The sequence below is a fragment of the Andrographis paniculata genome, unplaced genomic scaffold, assembly GCF_009805555.1.
Source record: "Andrographis paniculata isolate CXL003 unplaced genomic scaffold, ASM980555v1 Contig71END, whole genome shotgun sequence".
Classification (NCBI taxonomy): Eukaryota; Viridiplantae; Streptophyta; class Magnoliopsida; order Lamiales; family Acanthaceae; genus Andrographis; species Andrographis paniculata.
Genome location: NW_026137608.1, coordinates 1,838,465 through 1,861,402, shown reverse-complemented (window position 1 = coordinate 1,861,402; position 22,938 = coordinate 1,838,465). Strand labels below are relative to the sequence as shown.

Genomic DNA, 22,938 nt, shown 5'->3' with positions numbered 1-22,938 from the left:
AATGACCTCATGTCTAATCCTCAAAGATGGACAAGAATCGTCCCGTAAGGGATGACCTAGTGGTGTGGAAGTGGACTTATAACTGTGAGGTCATGCATTCAAACCCCCGACGTTTCCAGGTCACCTGCCACACATGGTTCGCCTAGTGTGACTTGTCTGTCGAGCCTAGTTTGTAGGGTATTAAGTTCGGCCGGGGGTTTACCAGTGTACACTTTCGGGGTTGCCTTTTTTATAGGATGGAGGTAGTATTTTTTTTAACGTACAATGACAAATGTTGCCTTTTTTATGGGACGGAGGTAGTATTTTTTTTCACGTACAATGACAAATGTTGCCTTTTTTATGAGACAGAGGTAGTATTTTTTTTCACCCAAGTGGCTTTCCATTTGTTCTTTGTGTTGAAGAAGATATTCAATTTTCCATGGAGTTGTGAAGTCTTCCAGGTGCTCCATTTGGCAATCCAGCTCTGCTTCGAGAAACAATGCGGCGGCGTAGCGGAAACAATACAGGCTGTGCGGCATCAGCATTGAATGCTAGGTTATTTGCGGAGGCTGTTAGCTATCCCCAACATCCTGGGTGCTCATTCCTGCACTGACGCGCACTGCTGAGTGTTGATTTCCTAGCACAACCAATCATTTTTTTTGCATGTTGTCGGCCTATGAATATCCGACAAATACAACAAAATATGGAGGGACGTTTCATAGAGTGACAACTGAAATTCAGCTCCGTTTGAAGTCATCAATTTGGAACACATGGCGAGTCCACTGGGTATGCCCTTATGTTATCTCTCGAAATATTTTTCAATGGTTTGGTTAGTCAAGCCGGTCAAAATTCGGGTGAGTTCTCCGACTTCCTCAAGAAAGAATTCAGAACCGTGTCAAATTACTCAAAAATGAATTGAATCGTGTCGAGGTGAGCAGTTGGTAAATTGGATCGATAAAAAATTTCTTTATTTTTTCTCAACCGGATAATCTTGATCCCAATCATGATTGGATCCTAATTTTTGTTCAACGCATTCGATTATCAATTAAATTTATCTCAAAAGATATTTTGGGATAACAACAGTCTCACCTTTTTTTTCGTCCAAAAAGAGATTTGCGACAAAATTGAAGACAAAATTTATTCCGTCGAAGAAAATCACATCGCTAAAAATAAAGGACTAGTTTTCAGTCACTAATTCGAACTTGAATTTTTGTTGTTGAATTTTAGTGACCGATATATTCTAACGCTAATTAGGATGGGAATTCCGATTTTTCTTTCTCTTAGCTTTCTTCTCCTTGTTTCGCCAGCAGTTTACGAGACAAAACCACAATGGAATATTACATGAAACATTTCTTATTTCCGACAGATGGATTCCTTCGTAAATTCCATCTCTAATATGCAAACACGTTTCCATATAATAGTTGCATTGCACGATTTTCCAATACTTGTCCCAAATAGTATACGAATAAGAAACTAAATGTCAAACAACTAGACAATCGTATTGAATCAGCTATAATACTATTATCAATGCCCATAATATATAAAAAGCGTACAGTCATATAAATGTAGAGAATTCCAACATATGAAACATTACGAAAAACAAAGTACAATCATAACATCATCCATGCCACCACTACAAGAAAAAATCATTTTTGTAACAAAACTTTTTTTGTCTTTAAATCTACTTTTTCCGTTATTAATGACATTAGAGATGGAATTAGGAATGGAATTATGTTAACTACGTGAACATTAGGGACGGAATTCCGTTACAAATATATTATTTTTTTGTAGTGCACGCATAATACTATCTGGAAAACATAAATATCAAAAAATTGGTGGCGCTCCCGATCCAGTCACCGCACACTATGTCCACACCTCCATCTTCGTCAAGCGTTTGGGCATAAATCGGGCCACCTGGGGTGCGACCGTCACCGACAGACGTAGTGTCCTTCGGTGGCACTATTGCTGCAAAAAACTCAAGTCCAAAAGTCTTTTTCTTCTTATCCTCGTAGACGAAGGAAATAAACGCCTCATCACGGCTATAATCTGGTTCGTGGAGCTGAGACATACGATCTTCGATCGATTCATGTCGTCCTAAAGGTGATAAATATCATAAATACTACAACAGTTGATATTCACATATAATTTTAAAAAATTATAATTTCTTTGAAGTATCTTTGTGTAATTTTCCTTTCATCTATAATACTCATGATTGTCATGACGCTTTGTATGTGCCCACTCACAACTCTCCAATTTCTCGAGACCCTATACTTATTATTAGTAAGCGTATATAAGAAAATATGCTTGACTTTTTTTATAGTTTAATAATTTCTCGAGACCCTTTCGCATCGTTGATTTTTTCACAGCGTTCTCGGAGATCCAATCCTCATTCCACCTTTCCCTGACCATTGGCCTCTTCGGCTGGTGGAAGGTCAACTACCACTATGGACAGCCACCGCCGTTCGACCTAGCATGGTATTCCCTTATTGAAATCAAACAATGATGAATGCAATAAATTATATATTTCCTGATGCTTTTCATTGATAATACCAATGACATATTGGATAAAATGCTAATTCACACTTTGAAAATTTCAACAGTAATGTGAAATTCAAATCCTTTTGAAAAAAAAATGAAAAATGTATGAATCTCTGTAAATATAAAGATGCGTTGGAAACAACAAGGAAGATACTCGTGGATGATTATGATGTTGGAAAGAATGATCGGTTTTCTATGATGTATACAATAATATACACTAAGGTGGAAATGGTCAACGACTTTTAATCTTGATATATTTTAACTGTGGTTATGAATAAATATTACAAAAACAATTTTAAAACTCTTCTCCTCCCATTAATGGATTTCCTTAATAACGATAATATTAGGTAAGCTTGATTCAATATCCGTAAGAATTGAACTACTAACAGTTACCGGTCATTCTATACACCAAACTTTGACACATATCTATATTTATTTTTATTTGTATGGCTAAAATTTAGTAAATGTGTTCACGCATAAGCGAATAAACTACTCACTACTAAAACATTTTTCCTGCAAAATATTTGTAGTCAATTTTGGTACATCAACTATTCTAAGTACGCACAACAATAAAAATTTTCGAAAAGTTATATTTTGCATATATGTAAGACTCTTCTATTATTTTACAAGTATAACATATACTCTCTTTGATGTAATAAGTAAAACACAATCGTTAGATCTTCCTTCATCATGTAAATTAGTTTTCTAGTTTTCGAATCGAAATTCTTTAAAATGTGTCATTATGTTCTCTTTATGTTCTGGTTCAAATATGCATCTTGATTGCAGCTAGAGAAGCTAACTTAGTCGAGCAAGCTTGAGTATCTATTATTTTAAGATTCAAACTAAAATAATAGCTCTTGCTCAGCTCATTAGGTTGGATTTCAAACTCAAGTTCAACTTACGAAGCTCGAACTCGAGCACATGCTCGTGTTTGACTTGAATTATGTATAATATCTTTTTTAACTCATAAATTAAATATATATATATATATAATATCATACAAAATTCATTATATAATAGAATATTCAAATTCTATAAATAAATACTATGTCTGTCTCTAAAGGTCACGTTAATATTTTGCATCATTGTACTTGACATTAAAATTATCCTTATATTTGTATAATTTTTTATACAAATGTTCTTCTATTAATATTATAAGACATTAATAAAAGTATTTTTGCAATTTATTCTTAATTTGTATTATATTTTAATATAATAATTAATATTCAAATATCAAGATGCAAAAAGTAAATGAGACATTTAGAGATACAAAAATTACTATAGTTTATATTAACATATACAATTAATTAATGATACAAATATTACATTACTAAGGAATTCAATTGAATTATCCACAAGACAAACTCGAATTTGGCTTATTTATAAAAACAATATTTCCTTTAATCATCCAAATTTATATCAAAATATTTGTCACAAAAATTATTTTTGCTTCTTTGTTTAATAAAAGTATATATAGTTTTGTACTTTTTTATTATGAAGAAATAAAAATAATTATTATTAATAACATTTATTAAAACTCATGTCCAATCAAATAGGTATAATTTTTTATAACCGAGCGAGTATTTCTCAAAGTGAAGGTTAGATTGTGTATATTTATAAACAAGTTGAGTTAAGCTATTAAGGAGCTCAAATGACTAAGTCGTCGTAGCCTACCGAATTCACTTAATAGCCCTAATTGCATCAACAAATCCTCATCAATTTTCCTCTATGTTAAAATTTTAAATTCTTCAATTCTATATACAATGGAGTTAAATTTAAAGGGACCCAATTTTAGTAACATTATACCTCAATCAACAATACAACATATCATTCCAACAAAATTGAATTTCCAACTACAAACTAACTTGGCTTCCGGGTTTGGGGCGGGGCGGGTCCTGGGGCCGGATGGAAGCGGAGCGGAGCGGGTCTCGGAGCCTAATATTTTCTAACAGGGCGGGTCTCGGGGCCTGCAGAACCCGTCCTGAACCCGCCCCGTTGACATCCCTAAATTTTACTTTCCGAAAATTGAATATGCAAAGTCATTAATTTTTAATTATTGCAAGTGGAGTTAACCATGAATCTTTCTCAAATGTAAGAATTCAACTATGTTTCCTTTTATTTTTATCAATATTTTTAACAAATTATTTTCAACGAAAATATAAACTTAATGTACATAGATACTTTAAAAATTTTTAATATTATTCATCAACACTCTTTTTTTCAATATATATATATATATATATATATATAGACCAGGTATACTTTTTTATAATAAAATATTACATTAAAGACTTAACTTTCTACAATTCTCAAAATTTTTCAAAACCACTCACTTTTGAGCCATAATATTTTTTCTTAAAAAATATTTAGAAAATTAATAAAGATAAATAGTTTAACAATACTCTTGTAATTCCCAATAACTAACCAAAAAAAAAACCTCAAAATTTTATTGATGTTGGAAGGAATGAATGGTAGGTTTGGTCCACCAGATAATTCCATTCTTTTAATTGCTTCTGGTTCCCACGAAAGCAGTCCGTCTCTAAAAAAAAACAGAACTTCTTCAAATTTAATTTTGTGATTGCAAAAATCAAATTATCATTTTGTGATTTTCATAATTCTTACTATTGAATTATAATTATATACATAATTTGTAATGAGATTTAATTTCTTAAAATAATTATATTTATCAGAAAAGTGAAAAATTCTATTGTAACATTTCAATTTATGACAGAAAGTTGAAAAAAAATTAAAAAAGTGGTATATGATTATTACAATAATATTATATAATCTTACCTACATAATAGTATTATGTATGATAAAAGGTAGGTAAGTGTGAAGTATATATAGACAGTCGATTGGATTTGCTCCTCCCACAACACAACAATACATTAAAATATATTTCATCCTAGGTACGTTACAAGCATAATTAATATAATATAAATCAGTAGGGTGCAACTATATATAAATAGATCAAATGGCAACAACAAATAGGGATGTCAACGGGCGAGTTCGGGACGGGTTCTGCAGGCTCCGACACCCGTCCCGCTAAAAAATATTAGGCTTTGAGACCCGTTCCCGCTTTCACCCGGTCCCAGGACTCGCCCCGCCTCCGAACCCGGAGGGTTCGGGGCCAACCCGACAAACCCGTTTTTTTTTAAAATATATAATAATAAATATTTTTTTAACAATCGAATACTAAAATAAATAGCATTAAAAGCACAAAAAAAAAAATCTAAAAACAATCAAATATTGATCCATAAAAATAAGATAAATAAATAAATAATATATTTTTATTATATATATATACATATATTAGGTATAATAATTTAAAAAAAAAAAAATTGGAGCAGGTGACTAATTAAATTTTATATTTAAAATTATTTTTAAGTAAATAAATAATATATTTTTATTATATAAATGTACATATATATTAGTTATAATAATTTTAAAAATATCAGAGTTCGGATCCGGGTCTGGGTTGGGGCGGGTTTTTAGTAAAATCCGTAACCCGCCCCGAACCCGACCGAATTTAAAATTTTAAATCCACAACCCGTTCCGAAACATATTATTTAGACCCGAACCTGCCCTATTAAGAACGGGTCCGGGGCTGACCCGCCCCATTTGACATTCCTAACAACAAATAAGCTTTTCTGGGTAATTTTCCTCGTTTTTACAGGTATGCATTTATTTATATATTCTTACGAACATCTAGTGATGATGTAATAAATTAGTTTATAATACAATACAGTTGTGAGTTGATCAACTATAGTTGATAAATAATGAATGAAAATGTTAATTTTTTAATATTGATGTATATATATATATATTAATTAATTGTTAATTGTTAATCAATAACTAATGAATAATGCAATGATTGGCATGATGAATAGTGTTGAAGTGAATGGGCAGAAGAGATGTAGTGTGGTGATGAACATTTAGGCTATGTCTATTTGGTCGAATTTCCTCAAATTTTACTGTTTAGATTCTGCATTTTTTGAAAAAAAATATATTTTTTTCTCTCACAATATAAGTCAATACAATCCGCACAGTCTTATTCGGAAATTCATTTAATCCTAAGTTCAAATAAGTCTAATATTACTGTGTTGTATTGCATTACATGCACATGGTTTACATATATATAATATTTATTATAATTTATGATTAATATAATGGGTGAGATTTATTTATGTTTTATAAAATTAAGAGGACGTACCCTATAAATGTAAAGTAAATATAGAATAAATTTATAGTAATAATTTATTTAGGATATTTCCATAATGATGCAGATTTAGTAAAAAAATTATAGCAAATTTTTTTGGGAAATTTAAATGAGTATATACATTTCGAATTAATTATACATATTGTATGTAATAAAATTTTCAGAATATTTTACCTAACATCTTAAATAGAATTTTATTATATTTTGAATAGCACATTATTAAATAACCTAAAGCATATATAATCTAAAGAATAATTATCAAAATTCGTTTTGTTATGAAACTTCAAATTTTATATAGTTATGATATCTAAAATTACATTCAATTGATAAAAGCATCTTCTTTGAACAATTTTTTTTTTTTTTCTGAATAATTTAAATCACACCTCGAAAATATTTTATTATATTTTATACAACATATTATAAAATGTCTAAAAGCACAATATAAAAATATGCCCTTTCTTATTAATGCAAAATTTTAAATTTTACATTTATAAATGACAAATTAAATACTACCCAAATGGTAAAAAATGTTATTAGTTGAAAATTAAATTTATATAAGAACTTTTAAAACTAATGTAAGTAAATAAAAAATTATATATATATATATTCTTATTAGTTAATTATATATATTTTATTAGTGTAAATTGATTTATTTTTTACTTATAGTTTGAATTGAGTAATTTGATTAACACAAATTTTAGTTTTAAATGCATGATAAATTGCCTAAAATAACACAAATAAGTGATAGCATATTATTCCTTTCCACAGTATTTTATTTTAATTGAAAAACACAATTATTTGTTTGTCTTACAAAAATCATATGGATATACTTCATCGTCCCTTAATCAGTGTATCATATATTTTTGCCATTTAATTTTATATATAAAGTAATTGTATGTGTAATAGTATATTTGTAATTTAGATAAAAATTAAAAGTATTTTAGTATTAATGTATGATTATTTTTTCTAAGATAGAAAACAATAAATAAAATAGACAAAATAGTAAAAAGAGTAATTTGAATTGGAACAATAAGAGTATATTATTATTTAAATTGGTATAAAACATAACAAAAGCCTGATAATAGCATAATATAAATTTACTTAAAGCATATTATTAACAAAATGATAATACCTACACATTAAGTAAACTCATTTTACAAAAATCACAACAAAAAATAAAAATAAATAAATAAAATTCAATAATTTCAATCTACACTCCATTTTTCTTAATTCTACTGGTAGCTCTTCTTTGAATCAGTGGCGATGGGTGGAGGATAATTGGTCCGAGAATACAAATGGCAACTTCAAATCAAGGTGATGCTGGAGAGATGACACAATCGTTATAGGTATTTGAAAAATAGCACCCGAGAACGACGACAAATGGTTCTATGGTGATGATAGCATGCGGTGGATGTAGATGACTGCGCATGGTGGAATTTTCTGGGAGGGAGATTATTTTTGTGTGAAGAGGGGAGAGAAAAATTAAAGTTTGGGAATAAAGTTTGATAGTACAATAAATTTCATCATTCCTCATTGCTGAAATGAATTTCAACTTTTAAAAGTTTAATTACTTAAATTATTTTTATTTAATTAAGATAATTAGATGGTTAGGATTAATTCAACCTTATGCTGAATTAATTAACACATTAAATAAAAATAATTTAAGTAATTAAGCTATTAAAGATCACTACAAGAAAATATCATTTTTGTAACGAGATTTTTTCATCTTTAAATTCACTTTTTCCGTTACTAGTGATATTAGAGACAGAATTAACGATGAAATTACGTTAGCTACGTGATCTTCAGTGACGGAATTTCGTTACAAATATACTATTTTTTTGTAGTGGATTTAGATTAATTTCAGTAATGCGGAATGATAAAATTCAACATCCTTAAAAGAAATGTAAATTTTTATTGAGATGTTAAAATATAAATTTTTACAATAATTACAATGTCTATTTATAAAATTTAAATATTGTGAAAACTAGTTCTGCTCTATTGACAACGCAAAGAGATGCAGCTTTTCAGTATAAGAAATAATCACAGTTAAATCATTTTTTAAGTTATTTTCTAATATTCTAAATTTAGAAGTTACTTCCTAAATTAGATCTGATAAAGAGCGTGTTTGGTAATTAGCCGATAGTTGTTAGCTGTTAGCTGATTCAATTAGCTGGTTTGACTAGATGATCCGATTAGCTGTTTGTATTAAAATATTTGGTAAAACAATTGTTTGATATTAGCTGTTTATACGTAAAATGACAATTGAGGGCATTTCTATTTTTTTTTTCTAATATATTCAATTATGTTTTTTGAGTTTAGAATGTTTGAAATTTTTTGTTATTGCTATTTAAAATTGTAAAAGTGTTATAAAAATATTTATTTTTATTTTAGTTAGATTTAAAAAATAATAGATTTTTATTGAAATATATAAATAGTTTTTTCCATTGAAAATTATGTAAAATATAAAATAATAAATTTTTTGTGTATATATTTATGTTAGTTATCGATTAGTTCATTATATTTATAATTTTCAATAAATTTAATTTATTTAATTTATTTTTAGCATAAAATTTATATAATGTAATTTTAATATAAAAATAAATTATTAATATTTATATTTTCTATTTTATGTTGATTTTAATAAATTTATATATTTTACAATTAAAATAATTTTTATATAAAAATAATTATTTTAAATTTATAAAAGTAAAACTATAATATAATAAAATATTCTAATATAATTAATAAATAATCAAAATATATTTATTTATGTAAAATACATAATAAATTTTTAAGGGAATATGAAGAATAAATTTTTTTTTTTTCAGAAAAAGCTATTTCAAAACGCTGGGTAAGTTAGCTTTTCAGAAATTAGTTTTTTTGGTCCAAAAAGCTATTCCAAAAAGCTAATTTACCAAATACTTAAATTGGCTTTTTGACTGGTCAAACAGCTCAAAGTTGTTAAATAAGCTAAAAGCTCTTCAAAAAACTATTTATGAAACACCCAAAATAAAATAAAATAAAATAAAATAAAAATAAAAATAATATTTTAATATGATTGGGGCGCCTCAGGCCTGGACGCTTTCCGAAATATATCCATTGCCCCTAAACTAGATCTGATAAAATAAAATGAAAATGAATATAATATGATTTAAAGAGGTTGGGGCACCTCACGCGTGGACACGTTCTGAAATATATGCGATAGGGCTTCACCCTCTAGAAAATAAATTTGACAGTGCCCGGACTATCTAGAATATATATGGCACCGCTCCACCTTCTGGAAAATACATTTGATATTTCCAGACCATCTAAAATATATCGGCTAGCGCCCCAGGTTCTTAAAACATATTTAGGCCTTCTTAAATATTTCTGATTACATCCGGACCTGCTGAAATACACCGCAAACCTCTTGAAATACATGTGCAACCTTTTACATCGCCTGCACACCTATCCCGACACCGTGCCTTTTATGCCGACACCTTTTGCATCAGCCCGGGCAACTTAAGCATCAATGGAGATGATTTTTGCATTAATCCGGATGATTCCTACCATACTCCGGGCAACTTCTGCATCAGTCCAGGCGCCACCTGCATTTGTCCGCAGGATTTATGCATCTGCCCAGGTGCCTTCTGCATCAGTTTGGGCGATTTCTGCATCAGTTCATGCGTCATCTGCATTAGTCCAAGCGATATCTACATTTGTCTAGGCGCGTCCTTCGCACTCTAACAGCGGTCTTGCACATTATTTGTGCAATTTCGGCTACTAGTTCGGTGCCAGTTGATTCGGGCGACCTATCGACTCCCGATCATGGACAGTCGATATTCAATCACTGACAGCATATGTGATCGAGGCAAATGACGGCTCAAACTCCTAGGCATTTATCAACTTTGAACTCCATTCAAGCACCGTGGAATATTTTATTTTCTAATTTTAATTTTGTGGAATAACATTATTATTATTATTATTAAATTTCCATTTGTAGTCAATTATTTGTTTTTTCAAGAGCTTCATAATCAAACACTTGATTTCATACCAAATCATTATATTTAATAATTATGTTCATCTACAAATATTAAACAAAAATTTATGTAAATCAATTGCACACTCCATGAATATCTTCTTTTAGTATTTTCGAATTTTTAAAGTTTTTGTTATTAGTTATATTAGGGAGAAATATGAAAGTGTTAAGGAAGAATTGCAATACTGTATGGATTAAGTATTTTTTTTTAAAAAAAAAATAATAATAATACTTCATTCGTTCTTCAAATTTATTATCATTGTTTTTTAGTTTGTTCACTAAATTTATTTCATTACTAATTTTGACAAAAAAATCAACTAATAAAAATTTAACTATTATTCTCCCTTAAACCCTAATTTACAATAAATATTATTATTTTTATTTACTTAATTTCTTTCTAACCAAAATTTCAAAATTCTATCAACCACCTTTGCATTTTTACTAATTTTCAATAAAATATTCACTTTTGTTAATTTTGTGCTAGCTAATTTTAAATTTTTTAATTTTAATGAACGAGAGAGAGTATGATTTTATTAAAAAAAATATAAGTAAATTTTTTATTAATAAGAAATATGAAAGAAAGACAAATCCAAATGTTCATCAAGTATGCATAATAAGTGAATTACCCTTACAAAATAAAGAAAACTTTTACCACGATCAACATCAACCGTATGGACTGTCCTCGTACATTTGCAATGCCGAGTTATAGTTACTAAAGCCTCCATCGACGAACAGGTTATGTCCGCTCACATATTTCGCCTCGTCGCTCGCCAAAAACAAGGCCGCATTGGCAATATCATCAGCCTTCAAAACAACACCCTTAAGATTTGCCTTGGATTTCATCATTTCCTCCAAAGCCTCGTCGTCAAGTCCCACGAATCCCTTCGCCAATGGCGTCGCTACCACGTGAGGAGAAATGCAATTCACCGTGATCCCATATTGCCCGAGCTCCACGGCGAGGTTCCTCGTGAGCCCCACCACCCCGTGCTTGGAGCACGTGTACGCGTGTGTTGCCGCCCCTGCTAGCCGCGACACGATGCTAGAAGTTGAAATAATGGTGCCATTGCGCGCCGGGATCATAACACGTGCCGCGTGCTTCATTCCTAAGAAAACACCCGTGACGTTGACGCTCAGCACGCGCTCGAAGTCTGTCTTCGCAATGTCCACTATGCCCACATTGGGGAGGTCGGAAATGCCGGCGTTGTTGAACATGATGTCTAGCTTTCCGTATTTCGAAACTGCGCCGTCCACGGCGTTTCTGACATGGTCCTCTTTGGTGACGTTGCAGTGGATGAATGTCGACTGGGATGGGCCGATGTTGGCCACGACGGAATCAGCTAAATCATCAGCCACATCAGCAATGACTACTTTAGCGCCGTGTTTGGAAAATAGTTTTGCCGTGCATTCTCCTATCCCGCTAGCTCCACCGGTTATCAGTGCAACTTTTCCTTGCAATCTACAATATGAAGGAATTCCATATGTTGTTATTTCTTTGAGATCTTTATATGTATTTAGAAAAAATAACATAATATATATAATTTTTTTATTTGAGGACGTTGTCGAATGAAATTTTTTAGTATAAATGCAATAAGCAGTGAAAGAACAAAAATTATGAATAAAATCAGTTGTAACGGATTAAGATTAATAATCGAATAACAAATATAAGCGTAATGAAAACACAGATTTACGTGTTGGCTACTTCGTCCATGAGCAAAAACGGAAAACAGATTTATTGAGGGCGACTTATATTACAAATTACATGAGATACCGATTTGTGAGTCACTGATAGGCAGTGAGACCAACAAACTAAAATTCAACACATATGAACAAAATCATATCAAATTATGCATAGTTAAAATATTTAAATATGATTCAAATTCCAGTACTTGCAATCGACCTACACAAATAAATAAATAAATAAATACATGTATATATATTTTCTTTTACTATAATTGAATTGTAAGAGAAGAATCAATGTTGATGCAATTGATATGTATCACTTAGTGCCCAATTCAAATAAGAATGTAGAAAGTCTTTCTTAACACCAAATTTATAGATTATTTTTAAAATCAACCAATTTAAATCTAATTAAACTGTTAAGTGTTACAAACAAGTTTCCATGACAGGGCTATAAATTGAAATAAATATATGAATGTGATTCTTAAAGTTTTTATATTGTTATAACACAATTTTACTTTATATCATATGTAGAATAAAATGGTTTTTTGCACATGAGTAACTCTTTGGAAACGTGTGCATATTTTCAGTAGGCTATTTTAAATTGGATTGTTTAAGAATTTTAATTTATGAGGCTATACCAACATATGATGCGATACGATTAAATTTTTAATTCCATTCATAATAAATACCAAAATATGAGAAAATCATTTTTATAAATACGAGGAAACGTTAATGATAAATTAGATTAAGTGCCGGTGGAAGCCTGGATGGCAAATAAGGCAAAAAAAATAAAAATAAAGGAAAAATAAAAGTTATTTGAAGCTGCTACCGAACCCATGACCTCATGATTACAAGTCCAATCCCAACACCACCAGACCATCCCTTACCAGATATTTAGTAATTATTTTACTTAATAGCCGTTTAGATGTAATGTTTTATGAATGTACATTTATATTGAAAATCATAAAATTTTAATAGTAGGATCAGGTTTCCTTTGAATAGTAGACTAGTTGGCATATAAATAGAGGAGAAGTACACATGATGATGGTGTTTTTCAAAAAAAAAAAAAAAATTTTAAAACACAAAAAAAACTTATATATTTGCTAAATATTAATTGAATTTCCGACTAACCAAATAACTATTTACAAATATTTAGATCTGAACCAAATGAAAAATGAATCATAGTGCAAAATTATTAAATATTTTCAAACTATCCAAGAAAAGATATTATAAATCAAAATTGAACCGAATGGAATAAATTGTATTCATTCAACTGAGCTTTTTCGGTTGACAAAAAGTTCACTATGGCTCAACCATTCAATTCAAATCAAAATAAAGAAAATCATGAGTTTGTTTGGTTTTTATTTCGAATAAAGTTTCTCATTTTTTATTTTGCACGATTTATAATTAATTCATGAAGCTTTTCATAGAATTGGAAGAGAAGAAAACAATTATCTTTAGACAGAAAACAAACAAAGGAAATGAAGCTTTTCAAAGAATCTATGTGAATAAAAACCAAAAAGAAAAGGTAGGGGAAGAGTTTAGTTGACCTTTTTGTGAGTGCAGAAGCTAGCAAAGAAGCCTGACTTGCCATAGCAATTGATGAGATAGATCACAGATGATTAATAACCCACAAATGTGACCAACACCATAATTTAGGTATATACATGAATATATATATATATATACACATATTTATATCGCATCAAATAATTATTTCAATTTAAAATTTTATTATTCAGAATCAACCTTAAAAATAAAAATTAGAAGACAAACACAGCTACTAATATTATATAGTCCACGTTAATCCAGATCTTATGCGTACGTCGATATCATTAATTAAATATAATATTACAAATAATAAACTCGGTGCTGCAATAGAATCCTATGGAAATTGATGAACATCGGCTTTGGGCAACCAATATAATGTAATAAAATAAATGAGTAGTTCCATATATATAGTTTAGTTTGCCGGCGGTATTGGTTATGGGTTTGGTATTCTTAAAAATAAAATGTGTATATACATTTTCAATATTATTTTATTAAGAAATTAATAATTTATCTTATCATCTAATTGTACAGTTGTATTGATAATTAATTTGTCGACTTTATTTTATTAGTGGAGTCATATTGGTTTTTAACTTTTAAGTTTTCTTTCTTTTTTTTTTGGATCGGTTTTTAACTTTTAATTTTGAAGGTACTAAAACATGCAATTCAGCACCAAATATTTTAAATATGAGCAATAATCAATATTATATATATATAAGAAAAAAAAAACACTAAAATTTATACGTGCTTAGATAGACTATCCGATAGTAATTAGCTACCATAGAAATAACAAGTAAAAATGTGAAGAAACTATAAATGTAGTTGAACACAAAAGATATTTACCAGAGTTCGCCGGATGCAAAAGCGATGAAGAAAAAATAAGTTTGGCTGAAGATTTTGCTGAACAATATTGTTGGATATTCGATCGGTTCCAAAAGAGGTCTAACGCCTCCGAGTTTTATCCGCAGCGAAAATATGAAATTGTCGGTGATTAAAACAACTTTGAACGCATAGTTGTCTCGTAGTTTAAACTGCAATGTGTATTTATGCACAAATCGATGGGTGAACAAGTTCAAAACAAGAACATATAATACACACGATTTGTTGACCCAATTCGGGATAACTACCTATATTTGGGGATATCAATCCAAGAGTTTTTCACTAAATCAAACGTTTACACCATTCAAGACACCAAACAAATCTCACCAACCTATCATCTACCCAAGCTCCTATTTATTTTACAAACACAGGGGGACTGACTATTACAATACGGAAATAACTCCAGCATACTCGCAGTCAAGCTAAGAGTAAACTTGATTCCATATTGGTTGTCTCCATCTGTTTTAACTTCTTTTTCTCCTTCTTCTTTACAACATCAAATCTTCATTGAAGCTCTCTCAACTCTCTGAAGTGAGGAGGAAAAATATTGTTGTGGAAGTGTGAACAACTTCAACGATTCAAACACATACATACAAACAAAACACACACACACTGCACACAAATGGACAAAGTTGACTGTGAGCAACTTTGGGGCAGTGAGTACTAGACAATAATGCCATTCAGGACCAAAAGGACATTTCAATGAACTCTCTTGCATCTTCTCTTCACAGGGCATATATATTTGTCACATTCCAACGTGTATGAGACATGTTTCAATGTAGCCAAAGTGATCAATGTCAACTTTCTACCTGCCTACAGATTTTCTGAAATGGTGTCAACAGACACCTGGAACGGCACACTTGCAATCTTGTTCCTATGCCAAAAATAGATGCAAAAGGAGTTTTGACATTTTGCATATTCCAACAGATATTAATGTAATATATTCAATTGTGCATGTAATAATTTTATAAATTTCATCCAATTTTAAAAAGTATTTGGTTGGTGAGTGTTCGTCTCGAACTCAAATATAATGCAAATGTGTAATGTTTTAAGTAGAAAATAGTACAATGAGTTCTTGTGAACGAAAACAAGAAAAAGCTCCCAAAAATAGAAAAAAACAAATAAGCAAAAAATAAGTAATAGGCAAATTAATGGCTTTCTCCTATGAATAATATCGGAGAAATATTGTCACTTTTTTTTCCTGTTGTAATACAACATGTAAATATATGATACGTGAAATGCAATAGAGTGGTTATGTAAATGACATTTCATGTTCAATCTTGATACATGCTATCTCAAATCGATTTACTGCCCTATAGATACTTGGGGATAGATAAACTAATTCTTTGGACTTCTTATCAATATAAATTGATCGTAACAAAATATACAACATTCGTGATTCGGACAATCCAATCCGCCTTGTGTAAGCCGAAGCCCCCCAAAATAGTTTTCAAGACTTATATAGTGTGTGCTAGTTGAAAAGGAAGGGACCTCGCATATAAGCTCGCTGCTTCGAAAACATGTGAAATGATGAAGACACTCTTGGGACATTCCTACTTTCCGGCTTTATTTACCGTTACACTTTCTTTCATTAGTTATTGACCTAATATTTTGTTGATCAATTAAAATATTTTTATAACCGGCGAGCAGTTCTCCTTGGCACTCATGATTGATGAACTAATAGATTTATTCACTACCTATCCTTTTACCACATATTCTTAGATGAGTTGAACTCAAGGAGTTGCTTTCGCGATAAGTCATGGTTCTACCTAGTAACATTAAGAATCCTCTCAAAACCCTCTAAATAGATTTGGCTAGTAAAGTTATATATGATCCATTGATTTAAGTTAGCATGCAATGAAAATCTCAACTTAGTATCGAAAGCATGTATGGTTAAGTGAGAGTAAGTGCAATGTAGAATACATACACAAATGTGCGGAGTCCGCTAGCTCATGAGGCAAAATCGAGCTTGTATTTTATTACAAATTAGCTACAATATGAAGAGACTAAAAGTGGAAAAAATAAAGTGAGATGTAGAAAAAATGAATGCAAGTAAGAGGTGAATGGCTGGCTAGGGAAAAATAGTGGATGAGTGATTAACTGGAAAGATAGAAATACTCCCTCTGTCCCACGTTGGATGTCTAGGTCACTGTAGATACGAGAATTTAAGATAAGTACAATTAGTAGATAATTAACAATATATTAGTAAAAATAATTATCTTATAATATAACTAATTAGTTTAATTAAAACTAAAAAAAATAAATTAGAAAATTTAAAATGAGATTAAAGTGTATAATCATTTTCAAAAAAAGGGGAATGATATGGAATATGGAACAGGCAGAAACAAACAGCAATGTGGACATGATAGGTGGGACAGACGAAGTAGTATTTATTAGAGTTGAAAGAAGCTTCTAGAAGCTCGGTGTTTATAACGGACTCTACTAATTTATTCTAAAATTTATGACTAACTTAAACAACAACATACAAATGCAAAACAAAAATGTTTGCTGAAGATTTGAGTTTGTGACCTTGTATTAACTTCTTCCCTTGCTTTTGTGAGTTGACAAATCTTTGGGGAGTTATTTTTTTACTTTGTGAACTAACATTGCAATTCACAAGAATTCTTCTTGGTTTATATCGATTTTTTGTAATCGGCAAGACTTTGATAGTCAATTCTACAAAAGAGTTACATTTAATTAGAATGGATAATTAGCTAACTTTACAAGCAAAGTTGGCCAAAAACCAACATTAAATATAGAAAAAGCAACTTAAATAAAAACATACTACAAATAAAATGACAACTAAATAAAAGCCAATTCGAAATACCATATTTAACCAAATAAATTGTCAAAAGGCATGATTTATGAGTAAATTAGCTAAACAATTAAACAGACTTAATCTAAGAAAATTCAACTTTGAAACATAAGTTAAATTACACATAAATTAGTTATAAATATTATAAAAATGACATAAATTAATATAATTAAACTAAAACAAAAATAAAGCTAAAGTTACACTAAACTAACTTAAGTAGCTTATAGAATGAAAGAAAAACAAATAAATAATTATATAAACATGTAAAAATAAATAAATTACAAAATACCGTTGCCAATGGCAGCAACTTCTCCCTCCTTAGCAAGCTTAAATTAAAACTTATTTGGCCCTTCAATTTCTTCCTTAAATTATTTTTTCTTTTGCAATTCATTCATTTTAATATTTTTTTAATTTGTAAAAATGCTAATATTACATCACATTGGAGTTATTCAAAATGTTCTATTTCTATTTCTCCTCCAATAAAAAAATATATTTATATATATCCAAAATTTCTTGATTTTTTAAATAAAACTAATTTTTATTAATCATAAATAAAGATTTATATTTTTATTTATTTATATTATATAAAAATTTCTCTACAATTGTATATATATTGTATTGAAATGTAGTTTTGAAATATTTAAATACATATTTTAAATTTTTTAATAATATATATGACATCATAAATTAATTAAATAAACCACTTTCAACCCAAATTCCAACTTAAATAATATATTTGTAACGGAATTTCGTCCCTAAAGTTCACGTAGCTAGCGTAATTTCATTCCTAATTCCGTCTCTAATGTCATTAGTGACGGAAAAAATAGATTTAGAAAAAAAATATTTTATTACAAAAATAATTTTTTCTTGTAGGGAACTTCTTCTTGTTGGCTGATATATTTGCGAGGACATCAAACCTAATCAAATATTACATAACCAAATATAATGATCAAATAGATTAGCTATAACAATCCTTCAGATAAAATAAAGTAATCTATTCTATTACAAACCATAGAAACATGCCAAAAAGAATGACGACTCTGCTTCAGTCCATATACCCTATTCAAAACCAGGTAAAAAAATAATACTAAGTAAACATCCAAGCTAACCACCAATCGAACATTGTATCATATCCATCAATTCAAAAAAGATAAAGATAAGGACATTTTACCAACCCACAACAACAATAAATTAAAGACATCAACTCCTTCACTCATCCATTTATCTCCCTTTGGGAGACATCTAAGCTTAAAAGGCTTGAGAGCCTTAGTTCTAAGAATAATTGGGGTGAAGAAGATGCTTCTTCATTAGTATTCTAATTTGAAATTTGTTCGGATAAAGAAAAATTCCCGGTAGAAGGCGATTCATCATGTCTAACTCTCTTTTCAAATTCATCAATCTAGCGTTATGGTCGTCAACTTATTTTTGTAAGTTCTAGATCTTCTCCCCAAAAAATCAGCACGCTCGTACCTTCAAGGTTGGGACATTTAGTAAATCATTATGGAGTTTGGAAAGTTTGGAGATGGAGTATAAGACTTGATACGGATCGGATGATAGCATCATCAGTTGTTGGTAGGATTCCCATTTTCCGCAAGGAGAGCTGTGATCAAGTCTGGATATAGGATACCAACATTCTTCACTATGTTTTCCTATGAAAATTCTACCATCTTCTCGACTACAACCAACCCAACATGTACAAGCTTTTAGGAATTCTTGATGCAATAAAATAATATGTCAATTTCTAAGCCAGAAGATGATGAGTTCATAGTGGAAAATATTAAATGCACAAAGGTGAAATATGCGATGATATTTAACAGAGAGGACAGAAGGCTCAAGATCTTTCTACCAAACCTTGTGGTTTTTCCGGTAGAGATTGCTTTGGTAACTTTAGAAAAATTTTCAAGATAGTGACCTTGTCCATGACAAATTTCTTCAAAAAACTTGAGAAGCTAACAAGAAACAACTAGATCAACTTTAAGGACTTCAAGAACAAAAATGTTCTCTCACTTCTCAATTCTAAATGTCAGATCATGAGATTAATGGGATCTCTGCAAAATTACATATTCTTCGAACCGAAGATAGTTGTTCAGAAAGATGAACTTACCAAATTGCAACATGAATGACATAAATTGGCCTTGGGATATTATATTTATAAAAAAGTATTAGAGGACAAAAATAAGATGTCAATTAAGTTATAAATTAAATTGAGAAAAATAGATCCGGACATTAAAGTTATAGTCCAACAAAAGCTTCTCTTTGAGCATAATTTTTTCACCAGTGAAAACAGTCTTCAAGAGCTAGATCATCAGGAGTGGTCAGATCTTTCTATCCACTGTAATATATGAAAGCAATCAATTTTTAATGTCATACCCGATTCGTCAGGACACCTCTGATATTTTAGATCTTTCAGAACAAATAATCGATGATAATATTCTAGACGAAACATCCTGGGATTCTAGTTAAATATTCATCTTCTCCTATCCTTAATTTCTTCAGTTTGTTCCTAAAACTACCTTCACTGGTTCAAGTATTGCAACAGGAAATCTGATCTTACATTTGAATGAAGAGATCATCATTATTGATGCTGGGAACAAATGACACGATACTAATGCATCTGTTGTCATAGATATACTGAATTCTTATGGAAAGTCTTTCTTTTTTAATTTTTGTTACACGTTATTTTTGTTTACCTTTATGCGTTGCAAATTAATCTACGAATTTGTCTTCGTAGATGGAGTTTAATCTCCTTAGCATAGAGGCATTGTATTGCTCTGCAGATAGATTAATTTTCAATAATGGAACTTTTATATCTAAAGTTGACACAAAACCTTTCCTATAAACTAACCAGAAATGAGTGCATTATGTAGCTCTTGCGTTGCAATTTCTACGAACCCATGAACTGAATTCATATGAATTCCCATAAACCTCTTTTCCTTGAAATATAGAATATGAATTTATTTATGGGTGACATTTATTGTGCTGAATTTTTTAATTCAAGATAGCGTTTACAACAAACACACGTGGTATAATAACAAACAACACGTCACTTATATTATCATAATACAAATACAATATGTAAACTAATATGATATGACAATTGTCCGCACATCAAATACCAGAATTTAGAATACAAAATATATTCATACAACACACTATACAAATAGAACAGTCGGAACATAATTTTATAACAATACATATATACATTAAGTCATGTTAATTGAAACTATATATTATCTTCCTATTAATTACACATTGTTGATTTGCCCCAAATCAGCATAGTAAATCTCTATTCATTTATATATAATATAGATATATAAAATCAAGTGTAAGATCATAAAAGTCATATTGGTTTAATTTGTTGGTTCAAATTGGTTTTGTACTATAAGTTTTTTCTAAAAAAATAAAAAATAATTAAAGTAAACTGAAAATTTCCAATTAAAACAATCTATCGAAATTATTATTATTATATTTTTAAATTTTCACATAAGAATTATAATTGCTAAATTATTTCTGTATAATATGTAATCCCTCTCTTCTAAATTATTTTATATGTTTTCTGTGACAACTTAATTGATACGTTTATATTTTTATAAATTATACTGATATAAAATATATTTAACAAATATAATTTGATTTAATTAACTCCATAATAGAAACTATCGTGTAAGACACATTCAAAATCTTTCTGTCTTTTTCTCTCTCTAATAAATAAATATTTGTATGTACATAGGGAATATCATACATATAATACATTAAATATAAAAGTATGGGTAAATTATTTTTTTAGTCATACAACTATCGTCTTATCATTTTAGTCTCGTAACTGGAGTTTGTATTGAAAAAGTTTCATAAGTGAATTTTTTTCACACATTTGGTCCTCTGACGCCGTTGATATCTGCGTGGCACGCCGGATCCACTACAAAAAGTATCTAATTAACTACAATATTCTTAACTACTAAATATTTTTGTAGTTAAAACATATCATCTAGCAACAAAAATTAATTTTATCGCTAAAAATAATTATGTACTACAAAATTAATATCATCGCAAAAAAATTTTTGCTAGAAAATTCTATCTTCATAGCAAAATTGTTTTACCTACAAAATTATTTTTCATAGCTAAAACAATTTGGCTAAAAAAATCATGCATATTTTTTTTTCTTAAAACTCTATTATTATGAATTTTATTTTTATAGTAAAACAATTTGGTGAAAAAATCGTGCATAATTTCGTAGTTATACCTCGCTCTTTTCTTACTTTTCATTGCAAAAACCTTATTTTTCGTTACAAAAGTTATATTTGTCGCAAAAAAACCTTTACTCATGCAGTATAGCCAACGAAATGAGTTTTGTCACAAAAACTTTTTGTTATGAATTCATTACCTTTTGCTACGAAATTTTTTATATCTTAATTTCAGCTTTTTTGTAGTGGGAGGGCATGTGTCCATCAGGTAATAAGCACCACCTTGCGGATATGTAGAATATTAATTTTTTAGATTTTTTTTTTTATTTTTGTAACTGACTCATTTTATTATTTTAGTCTCGTAACTGGAGGTTGTATAAAAATGATCCCGTAAGTAAATTTTTTTACACAGGTGGTCCTTTAGCGCCGGAAATGCGCATGTGCCACCCGCATGGCACACCGGAACATACATGTTTACCAGGTAGACGCCACCTGGCGGTTTTTTATTTTTCAAATTTGGGCAATATTTAATATTATATTTTTTAATTTGGACAATATCGAAAATAAAAACAATTGAAAAATAATTCCACGTATCCGTGGGATGGCGCCTACTTGACGGAAATGTTCCGACGTGCCACACGGGTGCACATTCATCAACACACCCTTATTTTCTTAAAAATATTATTTTCCCTTATTTTAAGTGATGAACATGTGGCACTCCAGAGTATTGGTCTGGTTCACTCCTATGTGGACTATTGTTTTTTTTTCCGAATTTTTAAGTCCACTTATAAGTCATATTAGGGGAAGGGGTTCAGCACATTACAATAAGCCCTAGATCAATTTAGAACACAAAAATACCTACGAGCCGCCACATTTCCGCAACTGCGCAACTTCAGAGAATTGAAGATTCCCGCTTCGTCGATCGTTGGATCGGAGGGAATTTTGACACAAGGTTCGTAACACTCTGTTCTTGGTTTTTACCGGTTGGATCGTTTTTTGAGAATCTGTAGCTTGAGTTATTTGAGGCAGACGGAAGTAGTTGTTTTTGGGGAATAATTTCGTCGTTTCTAGTTATTTTTTG

At 30.0% G+C, this 22,938-nt stretch overlaps 1 protein-coding gene across 1 annotated transcript; it reads right to left on the bottom strand.

The window, feature by feature from the left end:
• Positions 1–11,336: 11,336 nt before the first annotated feature.
• LOC127264963 (secoisolariciresinol dehydrogenase-like) lies at positions 11,337–14,101 on the bottom strand. The gene is made up of 2 exons (XM_051294576.1): positions 13,985–14,101; positions 11,337–12,210 (listed from the first exon to the last, which is right to left on the bottom strand). The coding sequence occupies exons 1-2, from the start codon at positions 14,026–14,028 to the stop codon at positions 11,418–11,420; spliced, it is 837 nt and encodes a 278-aa protein (XP_051150533.1). The 5' UTR covers positions 14,029–14,101; the 3' UTR covers positions 11,337–11,417.
• Between the last annotated feature and the right edge of the window lie 8,837 nt (positions 14,102–22,938).